Source organism: Miscanthus floridulus, chromosome 8 (genome assembly GCF_019320115.1).
Source record: "Miscanthus floridulus cultivar M001 chromosome 8, ASM1932011v1, whole genome shotgun sequence".
Taxonomy (NCBI): Eukaryota; Viridiplantae; Streptophyta; class Magnoliopsida; order Poales; family Poaceae; genus Miscanthus; species Miscanthus floridulus.
Window position 1 is genome coordinate 195,861,128 of NC_089587.1, and position 20,999 is coordinate 195,882,126.

General features: G+C 44.8%; 2 protein-coding genes and 1 pseudogene across 2 annotated transcripts; 2 read left to right on the top strand and 1 right to left on the bottom strand.

Moving 5' to 3' along the window:
* Positions 1–687: 687 nt before the first annotated feature.
* Positions 688–3,432, top strand: LOC136470456 (uncharacterized; annotated as a pseudogene).
* Positions 3,433–6,400: 2,968 nt separating this feature from the next.
* Positions 6,401–9,133, top strand: LOC136474463 (monothiol glutaredoxin-S6-like). The gene is made up of 4 exons (XM_066472031.1): positions 6,401–6,602; positions 8,488–8,561; positions 8,670–8,768; positions 8,900–9,133. Exons 1-4 carry the CDS (start codon positions 6,460–6,462, stop codon positions 8,962–8,964), a joined length of 381 nt encoding a protein of 126 aa, XP_066328128.1. The 5' UTR covers positions 6,401–6,459; the 3' UTR covers positions 8,965–9,133.
* A 1,300-nt stretch (positions 9,134–10,433) lies between these two features.
* LOC136474464 (aldehyde dehydrogenase family 3 member F1-like) lies at positions 10,434–14,338 on the bottom strand. The gene is made up of 9 exons (XM_066472032.1): positions 13,994–14,338; positions 13,824–13,892; positions 13,580–13,676; positions 12,128–12,334; positions 11,766–11,995; positions 11,492–11,652; positions 11,300–11,390; positions 11,039–11,188; positions 10,434–10,924 (listed from the first exon to the last, which is right to left on the bottom strand). Exons 1-9 carry the CDS (start codon positions 14,207–14,209, stop codon positions 10,697–10,699), a joined length of 1,449 nt encoding a protein of 482 aa, XP_066328129.1. The 5' UTR covers positions 14,210–14,338; the 3' UTR covers positions 10,434–10,696.
* Positions 14,339–20,999: the final 6,661 nt, after the last annotated feature.

Consider the following 20,999-nt stretch of genomic DNA (forward strand, 5'->3'; position numbering starts at 1 on the left):
TCCAACTGTATAAAACAAAACGTTGAGAGTTGCACCATACATGTTATGGGCCCAAAGCCGAGCAAATTTCATTCCCCAAGGGAAAAAGTCCACTTTTGCTCCCTCATCTTTTGCGCTAGTTCACTTTTGCTCCCTCATCTCTAAAACCAGGCACAAGACCTCCCTCATCTCTCCAAACCACGCACCTGACCTCCCTCGGTGGTTTGGCCTCCGGTATTCGCCGAGTCAGCACTAAATCAAGTAGAAGTGCCCGTGCCCAAGATCTGATCGACTCTGTTCGTTCCAAAAAAATCCCCCAAACTGACGAACCCTAGCTCCGGCATTCGAGTTGCGAGAGGCGGCGGGGCAGTGGGCGTTGGGCGCAGCGAGCGGTGCCGCTGGGCCTGGGCAGGCGCCGGGCGCAGCGCGCATGTAGGAGCGGTGCTACTAGGCCTCGGCGAGCGCATCACGCCAACTCGCGAGCACGGTGCCACTGACCACAGCGAGCGCTAAGCTGCAAATGGATCCTGTATTTTTGAGTTGTTTTTCTTGGTGATTGTGTAATTTAACAAGTAATGGGTACATCAGTAGTCCTATTTTAAGCACTTGTAGTCCTATTTTAAGCACTAATGTTCTTACCGCACCTATTTTATTAGTACCAAACCTCGTAGCCTATATCTTCTACATGTAGGTGTCACGTGATTAGGCATGGATGGTTATGACTTCCTCCCTGTTCGGTTTCATTTTAATGGGGAGTTCTTGAGGAATAGCAATGGAGTGTTTTATGTTGGAGGTACTCAAGCTATGTCTTACATCGACCGAGACAAGTTGTCGCTGCCTGAAGTTGTTGGCCATCTCCGTGATCATTGCAATGTCAAAGAAGGCACAATTTTGCATTGGCTATTTCCAGGGAGAGACATGAGCATAGGCCTGAGAGCTTTAGTTGATGACAAAGTGTGCCAGATCATGTCTGACTGCATTGTTGAAGGTGATGTTGCAGATGTGTATGCTGAAAATCATGAGCATGATGCAGCTATTGAAGTAAGTGTCTATGAGGAAGAGATGGAAGAAAATTCCAAGGATAATGAGATAGAAGATGAAGATCTGCAACCTTTGACTATTTGGAAAGGTGAAAGCAAAGAAATAGACAAGCAAGTTGACCTTGTCAGTCAATTTTACTGTACTCCAAATAACATGCCAGGAGACACAAATGGAGATGAGATGTCTAACACTGACGGTGAGTACATGCCTGGAGACTCATGTAGTTCTGGTGATGATGAATAAGCAACCCAAATTCATAAGAAATTTAAGGATTTCAAGAAGATAAAGAAGGGTGAGGCAGCGAGCTTAGATGATGTGATATATGAAGGTGTTGATTCTAGGCCTCAAAATGAACAGGAGGATGAGGATGATGGCAACAACACTCCATATTTAGATAGTAGTGATGCAGAATCTATTGATGAGTTAGGAGGTATAGGGCAAGGTAGCCTATATCCAAGATTTAATAAGAAGAAGCATGTTGTCAAGTTTAAGTTGGGAATGAAATTTAGTTCCAAGAAGCAATTCAAGAAGGCTGCACTTAAGCATGGCTTGGATGAGAGAAAGGTTATTCGGTTTATTAAGAATGACCCAAAGAGGGTGAGGGCAATATGTGACTGGGAAGGTTGTCCATGGGTATGTCTATTGTCAAATACTTCTAGGTCTGATAGTTGGCAAATATCTACATTTACAAATAATCACATGTGTCCACCTAGAAGAGACAATAAACTAGTGACCTCAGCTGTAATTGCTAGGAAATATGAAAAGTTTATTTTTGCCAACCCATGTTGGAAAATACCTCACATGCAGCAGACAGTTCAAGAAGAAATGTTTGCAACCGTTTCTAAGTCGAAGCTAAAGAGAGCAAAATCACTAGTGATGCAGAAAGCTTTGGATGCAACTAAAAAGCAGTACTCTAGGCTGTATGACTACCAAATGGAGCTTCTCAGAAGCAACCCAGGAAGCAACGTTATTGTGAACAAGGAAGATAATGTAGAGCCTCCTATTTTTAGAAGAATGTACATGTGTCTACATGCTTGCAAAGAAGGGTTCAAAGCTGGCTGTAGGAAAGTTGTTGGGTTAGATGGATGCTTTTTCAAAGGAGCAACTAACGGTGAACTTCTTTGTGCTATTGGGAGGGATGCCAATAACCAGATGTACCCTATTGCCTAGGCAGTTGTGGACAAGGAGAACAACGACAATTGGGATTGGTTCTGTGATATGCTCTTTAGGGATGTTGGTGTGCAGGAAGGACATGGATGGGTTTTCATCTTAGACCAGCAAAAGGTATGCTGCTGTAAAACATTTGTTATGTTAAAATTTGTAACTATGAAGGCAGATGATTTATAATATTTCCAACTTGTTCAGGGAATTCTTAATGCTGTCAGCAAATGGGCACCTGAAGCTGAACACAGGAACTGTGCTAGGCACATTTATGCAAACTAGAAGAAGGAGTTTACGAAGAAGGACTACCAGAAAAATTTTTGGAGGTGTGCCAAAGCACCTTGTTTGATGCTTTTCAACTTGGCAAGAGCAAAGCTAGCACAACACACTAGAGCAGGTGCACAAGCTATAATGAACACACATCCTCAGCATTGGAGCCGAGCTTGGTTCAGGTTGGGTTCTAATTGTGACTCCGTAGATAATAATATTTGTGAGTCATTCAACAAATGGATCATCGAGGCTAGGTTCTTTCCTATAATCACCATGCTTGAAACTATTAGAAGGAAAGTAATGGTCAGGATCCAAGAACAAAGAACTAAATCATAGAAGTGGACAATGGTTATCTGCCCAAACATCAATAAAAAATTTAATGTCTACATTTCTATGTCTGCACACTGCCATGCCATCTGCAATGGGAACGACAAATTTGAAGTTCAGCATTTTGACAATAGATTCACAGTGGATTTGGTGTCAAAGAAATGTTCCTGTAGGTATTGGCAATTGTCTGGACTTCCTTGTTGCCATGCTATTTCATGTATATTATTCAAGACCAACCGCCTAGATGAATATGTGGCTGACTGCTACTCTGTACACCACTTCAACCAAACATATAGTCATTGCTTAAACCCAGTTGAGGGTATGAATAGCTGGCCTGCATCTGATAGGGAACCCCTTAGAGCTCCTGGTTATGTGAAAATGCCTAGCAGGCCAAAGACTGAGAGGAGAAGGGAACCAACAGAAGTGAGAAAGGCCACTAAAATGTCAAAAACTGGAACAATTATTAGATGCAGCAAATGCCGCTTGCCTGGACACAACAAGTCAACATGTACGAACATAAGTGGAGCAGGACCTTCACATGCAGGAGGTTCTCAGAGAGCAGGAGGTAGCTCTCAGTCAGTTCCAGTATCACAGCCAACAGGATATAAGTCAGTTCCAGTATCACAGCCAACAGGATATAAGTCAGCTACATGAGGTAACCCAAATGCTATGGTTGTGCTTTCCAATACACAAAAGAGCACGGCAAGTGGTACAAAAAGGACTGCCACATCTGATGTATCTAGTGCACAGAGCATGAAAAAGGTATGTTTACCAACATCTTCAAGTTTTATGTTATGCAAGTTGTATTTAAAATTAATTCTAGCTTCTTCTGATTGTTGTAGGCAAAGGCAACAAACTCACAAAACGTCATCAAATCAAGTGCACGTGCAAGGGTTTCAACAATTCCTTCTGGGTCAGCTACAATTAACCTGCAAGCTAGAGTGCCCACTTCCAATGTTAACTGCAGTGTTAATGTACAGCTAACTGGTGGGACTGCATCTGCTCATGTGTCTGCTCAAGAGCCAGCAAAGAAGAAGCCTATTCCAAACAAATATGGAACTAATCCACTCTAGATTCTTCCTCCATAGAAATCTGATAAGTTGTGATGTGTTTGTGTGTCTGGTTGTATGCCAAACTTGAATAAATATGCCCTTTATGATGTATGACAATTATGTATGCAAGAAACTTTAGACTGTTGTTATCTATTTCCTCTTATGTACGCAGTAAACTAGAACTGCCATGTATGACAATTTGTCTTAAGTTATGTGAACCATCTGGCCTTATCTATTTGCATTTACGTGTGTTGTCATTTCAATGAAAATGATTGGGAAAGGAACTGGACACGCAGATGAGTCCAGTGAGGTGAAGAAGTGATATATGCACCACGAACCCAGCAGCAACCAGGGCATGTTCTCTTCTGCAGAACATGTGCCACAATCTTTCTTAGGGGGTGTTTGGTTCCTACAGGAAAATTTTAGTCCCTGTCCCATCGAATGTTTGGACACATGCATGAAGTATTAAATATAGACGAAAAAATAACTAATTGCACAGATTGTGGCTAATTTGCGAGACGAATTTTTTAAGCCTAATTAGTCCATGATTTGACAATGTGGTGCTACAGTAAATATGTGCTAATGGCAGATTAATTAGGCTTAATAAATTCGTCTCGTAAATTAGTCTCCATCTATGTAATTAGTTTTATAATTAACTCATATTTAGTTCTCCTAAATAGCATCCGAACGTCCGATGTGACATGGACTAAAATTTAGTCCATGGAACCAAACACCCCTTAGTTCATAGCTGGTGAGTTCTGAAAGGTGCAATACCCATCTGGGCGGAGACGCGTGACAATGTCATAATCAGGGCCTGGATTCAGCTTACCTGCACTACTCTAGGCGGAGAAGGGCAAGTTAGGTTGCTCATGAAGTTATGTACCGTTCACCCTAACATGGAATATTGTCTTAATGTTAGGCAAACACATGTGGTCTTTTGCTCCCAAATAAATTGTGTGTTAGAATTTGGAGTGTATACTACCTCAGGTACCGAATGTTCTTGTGGAGCTGTGATACTCTGCTGTCGTTGACGTTTCGTTACTGGTTCCGACTGACAAGGACATGTCGTCGACGTTTAGGCAATTAGTATGTAGCATGTGCTTTTAGCTCTGTTGTCTGCGTCCTAAACGATGGTGCAAGTTTGCAGCAAACGAGTACATGCATAAGAAAATGAACTATATCGGTATGAAGGAGGGCGTGTTTGGTTGGTTCTATCTCCTTCATTCTGACTAGGTGAAAATCTGTATAATCTGATAAATAAGTTTGTTTGGTTGTCTGCTGAGTGGATTTAACGGTTTGCATAAGTGGTTATAAAAATACGTCGTCATATTGTCCTGATGAATATGCTAAAAATTAGTTTCACTAGTCATTTTGGCTAGTAGATGCAATATCATGTGCTGGCCCATAGGTCATTCTCTAGCAAAGAGCTCCACATTTGGTTCACATAACTTTAGACTGTTGTTATCTATTTCCTCTTATGTACGCAGTAAACTAGAACTGGACACATCAGTACATGACAATTATAAGTTAGACATAGTCATATGCATTGATAACTGAGGAACAAGTCACTGGAACCATTTTACAATGGAAAATTAAACATAAGCAGTTGTCATTTATACATTTGCATGACAACTAACACAAGGAGAATGGCCGAATTGAAACCTAACAACACTAGGACAGCAATGCCAACACACATCATCCAATTCCAATGTTTTTGCTTCTTCGTGCCTCCCTTCTTGGCCGAAGCCACAGTCCTCCGAGGATCATACACCCCAACAGGTTCTTTCTTCATCAGTGGTAGCGCCTGTTCATACACCTCAACTTCCACACAATCTGTCGTCTCCAGTGGACGGTAATGGCACATCTCGGATTCTTGAAGCATCCCATAATGAACAAGAAAGTTGGCATATTCTTCTTCGAACATGTAGAAATCACAGCGAGGAAACTAAAAAAAAAGGAAAATCAGTTTGCACTGTACAAACCCTAGCTTTCAATTAACACCAGAAATTTCAAAAATCTAACCTGTCTATACTTCCTCGGGCATTTGAAGAACCTTTCCATTGGGTGCTCATCTGTATTCGACACCAGCTCCAAAATCCGCCCCTTCCCGCAGTATGGGCACCAGATTAGCGGCAGCCCGCTCCCTCCTAGCGGCGGCGCTTCTGTGGACGGAGGCTGCGGCAGGAGGACGCGAGATGTGCCAGGGGCCATGGAGGATTTCAGGCTAGCAATGACGACAAACCTAATGGCGGCGCGGCAAGACGGTGGCGGCGACGCGCATGGAGTGGCGGCGGCGCGCATGGACTCGGGGAAAAAGAGGAGCGTGACCAGCGGGCACTCGCGTCTTCTATTTTTAGCCTGGCTCAGCAAATACCGGAGGCCAAACCATCGAGGGAGTTCAGGTGCGTGGTTTAGAGAGATGAGGGAGGTCACGTGCCTGGTTTTAGAGATGAGGGAGCAAATGTGAACTAGCGCAAAAGATGAGGGAGCAAAATAGACTTTTTCCTTCCCCAAGCTACACGAAATACAAAAGCCCAATGGGCTAACGCTGGATCTAGTCTCTTCGGCCTTCCTGGAAAAAGACGAGAGAGGAAAGGACCGAACGGCTCGGGTCGATCCATCGAGGGTCATGGCTCTGGTCAGATTGGCGTTTCTCGTCTTCTTCCTCCTCGCCGCGGCGGAGTTCGCGGCGGCGACGCGGTCGCCGTCGGCTTTCGTACAGAACGCCATCTACTCCAACCGCATCACCATCTTCTCCAAGACCTACTGCCCGTAAGTCCTACCACTCAAACACCAACCGCTTCGGCATACCTCTTTCTCTGCTTTGCTCGCTTTCAGCCTGGAAATCTGGGAGATCTTCGGGATCCAAGGCGGTAGGGGCAGCCGAGTGTAACTAAGCGCGTAGTTAAGGTCCCATCAAGTTCCCAGTCTAGCAGCTGTTTTGCTTGGCGAAGGCTTGGTTTGTATCGTGAATTGGATGGATTTTGCAGATGGTTGGGTGCGAATTAGGACATTTCCCGTGCAATTGAGCACCAGGAAGTGGAGAATTGGTTGGGTTTCGTTCAGTGGTATTGCGGATGTGGTTCCTGCGGTGCAAATCGAGCGGCTTAGCTGCTAAAATTGAAAAATGGAACCCATTAACTGTTTCATGTTTTGATGAAACACGGGTCTGGTGCGATTGCTTTGTTCTGCAGATTATGCTGCTCTAGTTTATGGCATAAGATGCTGGTCTACACTCTATTACAAGTAAAATAGGCCATAGGCTATAGGTTCAGAACTTCAGATCATACTGTTGTGGATCAGCACCTCATGTGAATTATACAGTGTATACTATTGTTTCATGTGGGGGAACTATTTTGTTCACAGACCTAACAAGCCCAACTGTCTTAAGCTGGAGCCAGTTGGCCTGTTACTTGCAGAGTGACGATTTGGATTTGAACTGACTTGTTGTATGGTTATACCTAGACACGCACACCATAGTAGTATCCATGACAGTGGCCATAGATGAGTTTGAATTTATAAGCTTGGGCCTTGGTTTCTGATTCTGTGGCCAGAAGTACAGTAGGCATCGTACAACAAGCATTGTGTATATTGAGCAGGTATATCTGTAGTGTCCTTGTAGTTATAATTCTAAGCATTTATTTGTGAAAATCCAGCTTAAGGACCTTCTCAAAACTCACCCCTGTTGAATCAGAGAACAGTGAGAATCCCCCCTTAATATGCCCTCACCTTCCCTGCCCTGTTCGGCTGATACGTTTTTAGCTGATTTCGGATGATTCAATAGTGTTCTGTGAGAGAGAATAAGCTGAAACAAGGGGAGAGTGGATCAGCCGAACAAGCTGGCCATTCATGGGTGTTTAAATCCAAAGACTAAAGTTTAGAGGTGTCACATGGGTTGTCACATCGAGTGTTCGGATAGTAATAACAAAACAAATTACATCAGTTCTCAGTAATCCGCGAGACGAATTTATTAAGTCTAATTAATCCGTTATTAACACATCTACTGTAGCACCACATTGTCAAATCATGGACTAATGAGGCTTAAAAAATTCGTCTCGCAAAACAGTTCCAATATGTGCATTTAGTTTCGTAATTAGTCTATATTTAATACTACATGCATGTGTCCATACATCCGATGGGACAGCGACTAAAGTTCAGGAGGAGGAAACAAACATTCCATTATGGTTATGAGCTGGCTGTTCTTTCCATTTCCTTGAAATCCAGTGTGCGCTGACAAAATAACATTATGGTTGCTGTTGCTTTATCAGAGAAGCATTTTACTTACATCAAGGGTTCTCCCTTTTCATTTCTCGCATCATGTCTTGCTTGGATATTAATCTGTCTCTTGTCACATGGGTTACTGCTATAGACTTAATGCAAAGATACATGGCTCTCTTGCGTATTCATGAAAAATGGTACTGCTACACAAGCACAGAATGGACAATTACTCTAATGCTTTAAGCTCTAGTAAGGTACTAAGGTTATCAGATAATGTGATGAAATATGCCAGGTGAAGTGAAGTCCTGGACTGGTACCTAAATAAAAATTTGAAAAGAAAACAAAACACTTCTTTTCATGGTCTGGTTATTTTCCCAGTATGAAGTACTTGTAGTGGTGACTTTTGTTACTAAATGCTCCTTTGCTCTCTTTCTCATAGCCACTCCATGCGTGCTAAGCGCATATTTCGAGATCTCAAGGAAGATCCGTATGTTGTTGAACTAGATACCCGAGGTAATCATCCTTGAACCTTGATTCGTATGCAACTTCAATGCAATCACATGTTTTGGGGGGTTTGTCTGCAAGAATTACGAAGCCTAATAATATACACATGCCATACAGAGGATGGGCGTGACATTCAAAGTGTTCTCCTGGACCTAGTTGGGCGGCATACTGTGCCACAGGTGTTTGTCAATGGCCAGCATGTTGGTGGCGCGGACGGTTAGTGTTTAAACCTTGAGCGCTCTTAAACCTGTCAGTTGCACTGTTGTTTCCATGTAACTATTTAAGCATATTAGCATACTTCTACCTTGGTTGATACCAACAGTCAACATTTTGCTATATAATTGCAGATACAGTAAATGCACTTTCAAATGGACAGCTGGAGAAACTTCTTGGGAAGAGTCAGTCACAATGATGGATCGCTGGACAAGATTGGACTGCCAAGAATACGTGAGTATATGTATGGGAGGGGTGTTCTTTTCTGTTTAGGGCTGAACAGAATGTGTGAGCATGGTAGTGTTGTGATAACCATCTGTACTGCTGGATTTGTGTGATCTCTTCAATTGCATATATGTTTCTACTTACCCATCTATGTTTTATGAATGGAATTTGGTTGGTTTACCTTGTTCATTATTGAAATTAGTATAGGTAGGTCAATGAACTGCTAGTTGTATACTTGTATATCTGAACTAGGGTATCCTCAGCAACATTCCTGAACTTCCGATGACTTTATTGCTATCTTCATTCCAATTTATAAGTCGTTTTCGCTTTTATAGGTAGTGGCAGGATCTGTCCACCGGGGTTGGGGGGCTCGAGTCCCCCCTATCCGCGGCCACGCCCATGGAGCAGCAACGTAGCACAACGCCCGCACCAGCAAGTAGCAAGCGCAGCACGGTAGTAGCCAGTGGCCAGCGCCCAGCACAACAGCTTGTTCAGCCCCCCCCCCCCCCCCCCCAGGATTTTGTCCTAGATCCACCACTGTTTATAGGTACATAATATTTTATATGTATCTTAGACATAGCATATATCTAGATCCGTAGCAAAAGTTATGGACTTAGAAAAGCCAAAACAACTTTAATTTGAAATGGAGGGAGTACCTTTTACCTTTTCGGGCCCTCCCTAGACTTTTCCGGGTGCATTGTACCACGTCACTCTATCTAAAACCATAGGTGGGTACTGTTCTCATCTCTTTTCTTTAATTCCATGCCAAGTCATAAAAAGAACAACTCTCCACTTTCAGAATCTTTGTTGTTTCAAACAGTGACACAACCTCCCCAACATAACTTCGACTGTTATTTCTATTACAATATTATAGAAAAATCAACAAATGTGTAATTTTATTGAAGTTTTTTTTTAAAAAAACTACTAATTGTCACATGTTTTCTTAATGTCTTCAGAAATATTTTAAATGTTATTGATACTAAGTTTAAAAGTTTTACCTCAACCTTGTCCAAAGAACAATAATTAAGGAATGGAAGGGAATAAGTGACAGTCATTTATATGTTGTTTGGTTGTTGACAACAATACAGGTTGTCAAAATTGGACGCACTGGATGCCTAGCCAGGCAGCTTTCCTAGGGTCTAATCAGGATAAGCAATGAGGGCTTGTTTGCTTTCGGACCTGGTGTCCGAATTTGGATGTGCTTGGGTCTAATCGAGATAAACGATGAGGGCTTGTTTGCTTTGGGACCTCGTGTCCAATTTTGGATGTCTGGGGTTGGATCGACGTGCATGGCCAGCACCTCCTAGGCCAGGTTTCAAACCACATCCTTAATGCTTAGTACAATATTTTGCATTGACATAGCCTAGCCTGAGTGGGTTTCTTTTTTTCTTTTTTGAAAAAGGGATGAGGGTTGCAATGTGGCTGTTGTTCAAGAAAAGCACAAACTAAAAGGATAATCCATTATTCTTAAATCTTCTGGTCCAATAAATTGACAGACACGTATAAAACAACAGTATAGACGCTTTGTTGTACAGATGGGACATTTACATATTCATATTCATCGATCAGTATAAGAGAATCCTTAACCGTTGCTGCTCACACTTGACCATTAGCAACTGTAGGGGCAAATTCTTTTTGCTCTATTATTCACTCATCACCGCCGGCCTCTTCCTCTCCGGCTATCTGGCCGGCAGGCTCCGGCTGCTTTATCTCCTTAGGCCGATTATCGCGAGGAAGAGCGAGACGTAGTCGAATTGGTAGACGCGCCTGAGCATCCCGATCTTGATCTCGTCCCACGGCGGGTACCGGAACATGAACTCGATGAGGAAGCTCCTCTTGAACACCGCCTTCTTGTGGCTGAACATCTCAAACGAGTACTTACCGTGGTACTGCCCGAACCCCACGCCACCGAACGGGATGCTGTCCAGGCCATACTGCAAGCAAAATTTTGCAGGAGAAACGTCGTGCATTGAATTCAGTAGTAGTAGAAGAAGAAGGTGCAGGTCAGTGTCAGTCACGGGCGGGAGCGAGTGATTAGTGTTGCGCACCTGCACGATGGCGTCGTTGAACGTTACGCTCCCCGACGACGTCTCGTCGATGATCCGCTGCTTCAGCTTCTCGTTCCTGGTGAAGGCGTAGATCGCCAGCGGCTTCGGCTTCGACTTGAGGAACTTGATGCTGTCCTCGATCTTCTTCACCTGGAGAAAACAGATGATGCATTGGCTGGCTGTTCGTTCAGCAGAGGTACTATCTACTCCATTCAGATTCAGCCAGGGAATAAAGCGTCAGCTAGAACGCTCACTGCGCACCGTGATGATCGGGAGCAGCGGGCCGAATATCTCCTCCGTCATGATGTCAGAGTCCAGCGGGGGATTCAGCAGAAGCGTGGGCTCGATGCTCCTGCACAACACAATCGGGAACATGACATGGCGTCAACGTCAAGCAGAGGCGCCGGCCGGTTTCTGTGGTAACACTACACTGCTTTGCGTTGGGTGCCTTACAGCGTCTTGGGGTTGAAGTGCCCGCCATGGACCACGGAGGACGCCACCCTGCGGTCGGCCAGGAAGCCACTCAGCCTCTGGAAATGCTTCTCGTTCAGAATGCGCGCCATGTACTCTGGCCTGGTGAAGAACCTCTCCAGCGTCGACTTGAGCATCTCGATCTTCATTCATCAGGGGAACAAACAAGCGTCGTTGTCAGATCAGATGCGGTAACATACTAGAGCAGAAGATGTCATATATATGATATGCACATCGGAGGCTATTGGGGGCAGACCAGAATCGGAGCAAATTCCTCCTCCACCAGCAGGTAGTCGATGGCGATGCAGGCTTGGCCGGAGCAGGTGGACCATTTGGCTCCAATAATGCGATTCACCGCTACCTGGCTGTCCCTGTTGCTGTCAAGCCAGTCGACGATGCAGGGGCACTTGGAGCCGAGCTCAAGCGCCACCGGGGTGAGGTGCTCGGCGGCCTTGGTCATGATGAGGCGCCCAACACGGCTGCTGCCTGAGAAACAAACAAACACCAGGCCAGGAAACGTAACGGGCCGTCAGATCGGATATACGCTCATGCAAGTAGTGGTAGTTCATATCTGTTCAGAGGCAGGCAGAGAGGCCTCTCGTGTAGTGGATTACGTACCAGTGAAGAGAACCTTGTCCCATGGGTGGTCCATGAGCTTGTCCCCGACCTCAGGGCCGCCCTCGACGACCTTCACGGCCTTGGAGTCCAGGAACTTGGGTAGGTTGGCCGCGAGGAACGCCGAGGTGGACGGCGCCAGCTCCGATGGCTTCACCACCACAACGTTGCCGGCCGCCAGGGCTCCGGAGAGCGGTTCCAGAGCTAGGCCTGCACACGTGAAACGAGCAGAAACATGAGCGAAGATGACGATTTCGTTATCAATCGCGCCTCTTTTTTGATCTCAACTTCGGCTCTTCTCAATCACATGAGGTGCACCAACATTTGGTTTTCGAGTAGTCGGTTGCGATAACAAACGGTTCCTGCAGGTTTAGTTTCTTTCACCGATCGTGCCCTAAAAGTCCAACCATCAGCAAGCCAAAGGACAAGGAGAACACGTTCGAGATCTACCTGTCACAATTCACAAAGGCGACGCACAAGCACTATCGCCATCAGACAGGCTGGTTAAGTCACGAGACACGGCTGTTACGCTAGCTCTGCACCAATGATTACGCTAGCTTGTGGGCTGTAGTTGGGTAGTAGTACTAGCGATCATTTGGACCTTGGGTTGGACCTTTTTTGTTAGGTTCTTGGCAGCAGTGCGAGTGCAGTATTGCTCTTAATCAACGTTGCATTTTGGAAAGAGACGTTTAATAAAACACATCTAAGTTGCACAATCAAAATCAATGGAGTCGAGTAGTGATACATAAAGCCTATACCTAGGAAAGTGCTTACAATTCGTACTGTGTCTCACTAGCATTATATTATTTTGAACAGCCACTGAAACGACGCAATCATGGATATATGACACTTAAATAGGCTTTAATGGAAAAACATTCTAGTATTAATTTCGTGTTGTCGTATGTAAAATTCTAGAAATCGGTAGCAAAAGGTAATCAGTTTGACTTAGATCGAGCAAATCTAGGTGAACTTTATTTGTAAATGAATTGTGATAGGAGAAAGTATCTATAACTTTGACTAGGGTCCAACTCGATGTAACTGAGGATATTGTTGCAAAAGTAATGAAGCTATACTTGTGGAGCTGTGTAGGTTGGCAAATTTTGCACCACACACTTGACACACACACACGGTCATGCATTTCGTGCGGGTCACCAATGCGACTCACTCAATCAACAGTTTTAGCAAGTTATACTTGAAATTGATACGATGATGTGATGTCTAACCAACATATATATAATTGCCTTTCAGTCCCTAGCTATATATTTTGTTGTTAAAAGCAAGAAGCTAGCGTACTTTCTTCTAGATTGGGATTTATATTAATTAATGTTCTGAGTCATTCAGTCAGATCAGTAGTATCTCTCCCAGTTTCTAGAGAGAAGCACATTTAATCATCTTATTGTTCGCTGCAAGCACGCCTAATGTAAAGCAAAGCAAAGAGTTCATCGGCGGCCTCACCTATTGGGAGATTCCAGCTTGAGTAGATGAGCACAACCCCGAGCGGCTCCGGCACCACCAGCGCCGTCGCCGGGAAGGCAACGAGCGGCGTGTGAGCCTGTAATCACAAGTGTTAAGGCATGACCAAATGCATCAGCCTAAGGTCATGAGGAAATCCATACTGATAAACTGACAGCATGCTTGTCGATCTACATGCAGGCATAAGGTCCTGCGTATTAGTATTAGCCAGAGAGAGCTTTCTTGCCTTCTCCGGAGCCGCCCAGTTCTTGAGGTTTTGCAGCTTGTCGACGACAGACTTCTTCAGAACCCCAACCTGATCGAACACGAGCGAATAACAACAACCAGAGAGGGCTCGTTTATCAAATGAACACACAACGCAGAGAGGGTATTCAGACACGCAAGAAACCAACCAACCTCGTCTCTGAAGGCCTCGACGCGGTGTTTGCCCAGGTCCTCGTGGAGCGCGTCGAAGATCTCCTCCTCCTTCTCCTCCAGGAGCCTGACGAGACCCCTGAGCTGCGACTGCCGCCACTCCAGGTTCTGGGTCCTGCCGCTCTCGTACACCTCCCTCAGGTCGCTCACCAGGCCGCCGAAGCCCAGGGCCTTCTCCTCCTCTGGCACACTCCCCATGCCTCACAAGCTTTGCTGGTGCTGCGAGCTGGCTTTGTATTGTATCCCTGCGTACGTACGTGCCGCGAGAGAGAAGAGAGGCCGAGGTAATACACTCGATGTTGAAGGCTTAGCAGTCTGGGCTGTGTTGCCGCCGGTGCACGCAAACACGTGCTATATATATAGCCAGTTCGGCCGAATTAGCACCGCCGAGAACACTGTAGGTACAGTAGCGTTTGTTTTTATTTGGCCGCAAGTTTGATGTGACGGAGAATCTTCTTTTTTCATAGCGTTAAAGTTGGGAATTTGGGAGGAACTAAACACACCCATAGTGCTCGCCGTGGCAGTGTGGCTGGACTTCATTCTAGCCGTGGTTCGTTCATCAATGAATCCAGTTAGCCAGGGTCCCCCACGGCCGATCGACAGCTTGTTCGTTTGGCTGTGGCTTGTCGTAAACGATCGTAAATTTTCAGCCGGAACAGTGTTTTTCTCTCACACAAACCAGCCAGCAGTACTTCTTCATGAACCAGCAACGATACGAACCAGCCAAACAAACAGACTGCGAGTGGTTCTACGTTATTGGGGCGACATCGGAACAGTTGGTGCTGTTGGGTTTTGTGGAGAGGTGCTGGTGGTGACAGAGAACATTAGCTATCAATCAACCGGTACTGATGCACGGGGTAAGGACATAGGGCTAGCAAATTAATTAAAAGACACAAGTGTGAAAACTTAAAAGTTAGTAGGTATATATTTGGGTCACGAATCAAAATTACCTTTTTTTTCTTCTCTCATTTGTTCATTTTTGAACATAATACATAGAGCACCTCCAAAAGTTTCCAATATTCACTCCCAATCTTGATTTTTTCAGTAAGCTTGAAAAAATTGCTCTCTAAGAACTCCATATCTCAGCTCCCAATATTTCCGCACTTCAGAAAAACGACCTAATCGCGCAGATATCCATCGGCCAATTTGAAGGTGGAAGAATGTGGGAAAGAATAAAGAGTAGGACGGAGTTTCTAACGCAAATAAAAAAATAAAGTATAAAAGTGGTTGAAAAATAATTTGGGGTTCTTGATGCAAAATTACTTCCTATCTTTTAGGAGCGAGATTTTAGAAATGGTTGGAGAAAGCCAACAAATATACTCCTGATTTTTTGGTCACTTGGAAAACTCATTAATTTACCAAGTGACTTTTTAGATATTATTTGAGATGCTCTTAGTATGTACAAATATTTTTATTTTTTATTCAGTTCGAATAAACCTAAGTTACCAATGACTGCAAGATTTTTATCACCCTTCATGTTTTTTTGTCTTTTGCATTGCACTTTTTATGTGCGTCTGGCATGTGTCAGTTGAAATCTGAGCTTGAGCTATGTGTTCATTGTGAAAAATCAATATATTCACAGCTTCCGGCATACCAATATACATGGTCGGTACGGCCACCCTCCTGTTCGGTGATCGTTCGCGCCAAGCGAACGAGCATGACATGGTATCCCCTTCTCTTTTCCTTTTACGTGTAGACCCAATATGGTGTTAACTGTTAACGCTAATTTCTCCTGAAATTAGCTGATTTGCTGTGGCTTTTTGACTTGCCATCGAAATTTATTCTCGTGATTGTAATAGTATTCCTATACTAGTTGAGTAGTTGTAGGGTGTAGTATGATGCCGTACACCGTGCTTCTCTTCACTTTTTGTCACGTTCTAATCTAGTTGAATATATATGATTTTCGCAAATCCCCTGATCTCTAGCCGTGCATGCGTCGGTAACAGTTCCAATACATGGTGTCTTCCTCGTGAAGCCCCTTGGTTAGGGGAGGGCGGCGGGCGCGCGGAGTGGGTGGAGCAGCGCAGCGGCGTCATCACCGCAGGCCACAGGCGGTGGGCGAGGCGGGTGGCGGTGGGGTAGACGAGTTTAGGGTTAGGTTTGAGCTTGGGGAAATCTCTAATGTCCTCCAGCCCTAGAGAGATGGCCGGCGCCGGTGGCCAGCTCGGCGGTGGTGGCGGTCAGAGGGCGGGGAGGCGCGGCGGCAACGGCGCCGCCGGACGGGCGGTGGAGGACAACCGGTGGGCGATGAGGTTGTCGACAACGTAGGAGGCGGATGAGGCTGGCGATGGGAGTAGTAGTTGGAGAAGATTAATAGAAGAAGAGGATGAGCGGAAGACGAAAACTCGTAGAAGATGAGCGTTGTTACTAGAACTGGCACGCGTGCGTCAAATAAAGGAGTCACTAATCTAGTTATGTGGTCAATCATTCTGAGCCAACAGTCCGCGAAGTTTCTAGATAATTTATTTATATAGTTATTTGCCTATATTATCTTATTTATTACTTGACATAGGACTCTCTTACTGATAACAGTCTTACTACAGATAACTGTCCTTTTTCGTTTTTTTGACTCGTACAGATAACAGTCTTATATTACAGATGACAGCAGTTGTCTGTACATACGCTGAGACGAGCACCCCGAATCCCATCCACATCCAGCGCGGCTCGGAGCACAGGAGAAGTGATGTAGTCATGCGCGCCAGGACGTGGTGTCGGTGAACGCCACGGCGCTATCTACTAGTAGCGCTGGCGTAGCTTCGTCTGTGACCATGACCATATCGTGTCCGCTCGACCATACTACTGTATCGGTGTCAGTCATGTCGGCCATGACCCCATCCAAGCAGATCGCTGGGTCCGGCTCTGGCAGGTATACCTGTCAAAGTTAATATCGTCATAATATTATATTATTAGTAGCAGTACACAGGTATTTTTCAGTTGGGACATCCTTCTCTGGCGGATGGATGGAGGAGCGATTGCACATCCACATCTCCATAAAATTTTTGGAATATACAAGTATCCATAAATTCTGCAGACGGATCTGTTTCTGGCCACATCGTTCCATCCATCGGGTGTACTGTAGGTGGTGTGTAGCTGACTTGACTAGTTGCGCTTTCTTCTTCCTCATGTTTGGTCCGTCTTTTTCTGGGCTTCCATGTGTTTCTCTCTGGTATTGATTACTGACATGTGTTAAGTCTGAAAGAAAATAAATTTTACTGAAACTTACACCCTAATGTACAGTTCTCAGTTTAATCCCACTACCTAGCAATGATTCATAACGATGTCCCTGACATTAATAAATGTCTGTGCCCAATAAAAGCTCCGCTGAAAATGTATCTACATGATTCAATAAATCCGACTCTTATTTTTTTTTTCATTTCAAGCCAAAGGGAAATGAGTTTATTAGCTTTGTTGTTGTTGTTGTTGAGGGTAAGAGTTTATTAGTTGTTTGGCTGTTTGTCATGTTGAGCCAAAATCAATCATATACTGTTCATCTTGAAGTCTGGCTCACTTAGACCGTCTCCAATAAGGAGACCCAAGCCCAAAATAGGTAGCGAGAGATCCAAAATTAGCCTCTGAAAAGCATCTAGGCCCCTAGTTGGATTTCGGTGATTAATGTCAATACAAGATTACTATGACTAACGTGTGTTTTGCAGAGGCAATTAAGTTAGGTCATGGTAATGGAGATCGATTGGGCAATCGAGGTTGTCAGTGCCCCTACGATGGAAATCGTTTCGGTTTTCAAAGGATGGACGACAAGGTTAATGATGACTAGTTCTAAGTGTCGATTGGAGTTGGAGAGACACTTAGAGTAGTTTAGGACTTTGTTTTTCCTTTGGCCGTACTATGAAGGGGGGTATGAACGGGTAGCTTGACCTAGTTGAGTCTAGTGAGTTAGGTGTGGTGCACACTTGTTAAAACTAGCTCTAGGTAGCTCCTATGAATGCCTAAGATCCTTTGGAGCAAACTTCATTCACATATGTTCAGAAGTTGGAAGTGAATGGAGGGTCAAATACTGACCGGACGCTGGCTCCGGTGCGACCGGACGCTGGCTCCGGTGCGACCGGACGCTGGCCGCAGGGTCCGGTCAGTTCATTTGACCGAGAAGATCAAGTCTGGTGTGACCGGACGCTGGGAGGTCATGTGACCGGACGCTGAGGGCCAGCGTCCGGTCAACTCCAGTAAGGGTCCAGACTTGGAAAAGTGTGACCGGACGCGTCCGGTCAGTGTGACCGGACCCTGAGTATCCAGCGTCCGGTCGTTTACAGTAAGCATCCAAGAGCGACCGGACGCGTCCGGTCGGTACTGACCGGACCCTGACAGCGTCCAGTCATCACTTGAATGCTAGTTCGCGGGTTGAACTGACCGGAGCGTCCGGTCATCACGACCGGAGCGTCCGGTCATCCCGCAGAAGCTCATAACGGTTCGTTTTTCAAGGCTGGCTTATAAATAGAAGCTCCACTCGTGAGTGGAGCATCCTTTGCTCATTCCAACAGCTGAGAAACACGTTTGTGAGTGCCAAGAAGAGCAAGATCCTAGTGAGGTGTTTGTGATTTGAGAATCCAAGAGAGTAGCCTCACTAGCAAATCAAGAGTAGCAAAGTGTGCATCCATCTTCTCATTAGGCTTCGCGTGGTCAAGTGAGAGTTCGTGCTTGTTACTCTTGGTGATCGCCATCACCTAGACGGCTTGGTGGTGATTAGGAGTTTGGTGTTCACCCGGCGGAGCTTGTGGGTGACCCAACTCAAGTTGTGAGCGGCTTTGGGTGATTCGCCGCGACGGAGTGTCGAAGAATCAACCCGTAGAGAGCACTTGATCCTTGCGCGGATCAAGGGGGAGCTACACCCTTGCGCGGGTGCTCCAACGAGGACTAGTGGGGAGTGGCGACTCTCCGATACCTCGGCAAAACATCGCCGCGTTCCTTCTCTCTCTCTACTTACTTTGAGCACTTACTTTGAGTATTTACTTTGAGCAATTCAATACTTGTTTTACATCCATAGAATTGCTTGCTAGAGTAAGTTTGGAACATAGGTTGAGAGGTTGTTGTGCATTAGTTTGATATAAACACTTTTCTAGGCACAAGGGGTTAATTGGGCTATCCGTAGGATTTGATTATTGCAAGAGAATTTAGAATTAGCCCAATTCACCCCCCCCCTCTTGGGCATCTTGATCCTTTCAATTGGTATCAGAGCCTCGTGCTCACTTTTTAAGCTTAATCGCTTAGAGCAAGATGTCTCACGGGGATGGACCTCCTCCTATCTTTGAGGGAGATGATTTTCCATATTGGAAAATCCGCATGGAGGCATACTTAGAAGCTCTAGATGTTGGAATTCTTAGAGCCGCCTCTCAAGGGTTCCCCGCACCTAGGAATGCCGCACAACTTCAAGGCGATGAAGTGAATTATGAGAAATGGAATGCAAAGGCTCGCAACACCATTTTTAGAGGCCTTTGCAAAGAGGTGTTCAATCGTGTAAGGAACCACAAAGACGCCCATGCTCTATGGTCGGACGTTTGTGCGCTCCATGAGGGAACCAAGAGTGAGCGTGAGGAGCGCTATCATCTTGTGATTAAAAAGCTAAATTCTTTTGAGATGTTTCCCAAAGAAAGTGCTAATGAGATGTATTCTCGATTAAATGTTCTTGTAGAGGAAGTCAATGGGCTTGGACTTACTCAAATGTCACCATCCGATGTTGTGAGAAAAATCTTGAGTGTCCTCCCCATTGATAAATATGGACACATTGTGACCGTGCTACATCAAGGTGATCTTTCCACCGCTACACCGACACAAATCTTGGGAAAGATCAATGCTCATGAGATGTACATGCACATCACACCACAAGATGGCTCATCCTCTACAAAGAAGAAAGAGAAGGACTTAGCATTCAAAGCTAGCCAAGACAAGGGCAAAGCAAGACTTGAGTATGAGAGCTCAAGTGATGAAGATGATGAAGAAAGCCTTGCCCTCATGGTGAAGAAGACCACAAAGATGCTAAAAAGGCTAAACAAGAGTGGCATCAAGTTCGACGGCAAGAAGAAGAAGTTCTTCACTAAGCTCAAGAAGAAAGCCAATCTCCGAGATGGATTGCTACAATTGTGGCTGAACTTGGCCACTTAGCTCATCAATGCACAAAGCCCAAGAAAGACAAGTTCAAGAACAAGGGCAAGAAAGATGATTCAAGTGATGAAGATGAAAAGAAAAAGAACAAGCCATACAAGAAGAGAGATGGCAAAAAGAGGGACTTCTACAAGAAGAAGAAGAGTGGCAAGGCCTACATTGTCGGTGATTGGCTCACGGACATTGATTCATCAAGTGGATCATCCGATGATGATAGTGACGATGAAAAGGTGGCCGCCATTGCTATTGATCTTGCATCTTCACCGCCACCATCGCCATCATCCTCTACACACCTATGCCTTATGGCCAAAGGTGAACGCAAGGTAACTAAGAGTGATGATAGTAGTGATGATGAACATGCTAGTGATGATGATAGTGATAGCGATGATGATGACTCACCCACTTATGATGATCTTGTCAAAATACTAAGAAAATATACTAAGATCATTAGAAAGAGTAGAGCTACAAATGAAAAACTTGATGCTAAAAATGATTCACTTTTAGCTAAGTGTGATACATTAGAAAAGGCTAATGATGAGCTCAAAGAAACAAATGATTCTATATCATCCAAACTCAAGGAGCTCAAATCTTCTAAGAAAGAGCTTAAAGATAAAAATGATAAACTTGAGTGGGTGCACAATGAGCTTGTCACTAGTCACCATAAGCTAAAAGATGAATATACAACTCTAAAGATCAATTATGATACCCTTATTATTGCACAAGAATTCTTACCAAATGAGCCACATGATGCTACTAACCATGTTGTTAAGATTGATATAGCTACCTCATGTGATGATTTAATTGATGAAAGCATTGAGCATGGATCTAGTAGCAAGGGCAAGCAAGTGGTTGAGTGCAATGACTATGATGAGTATGT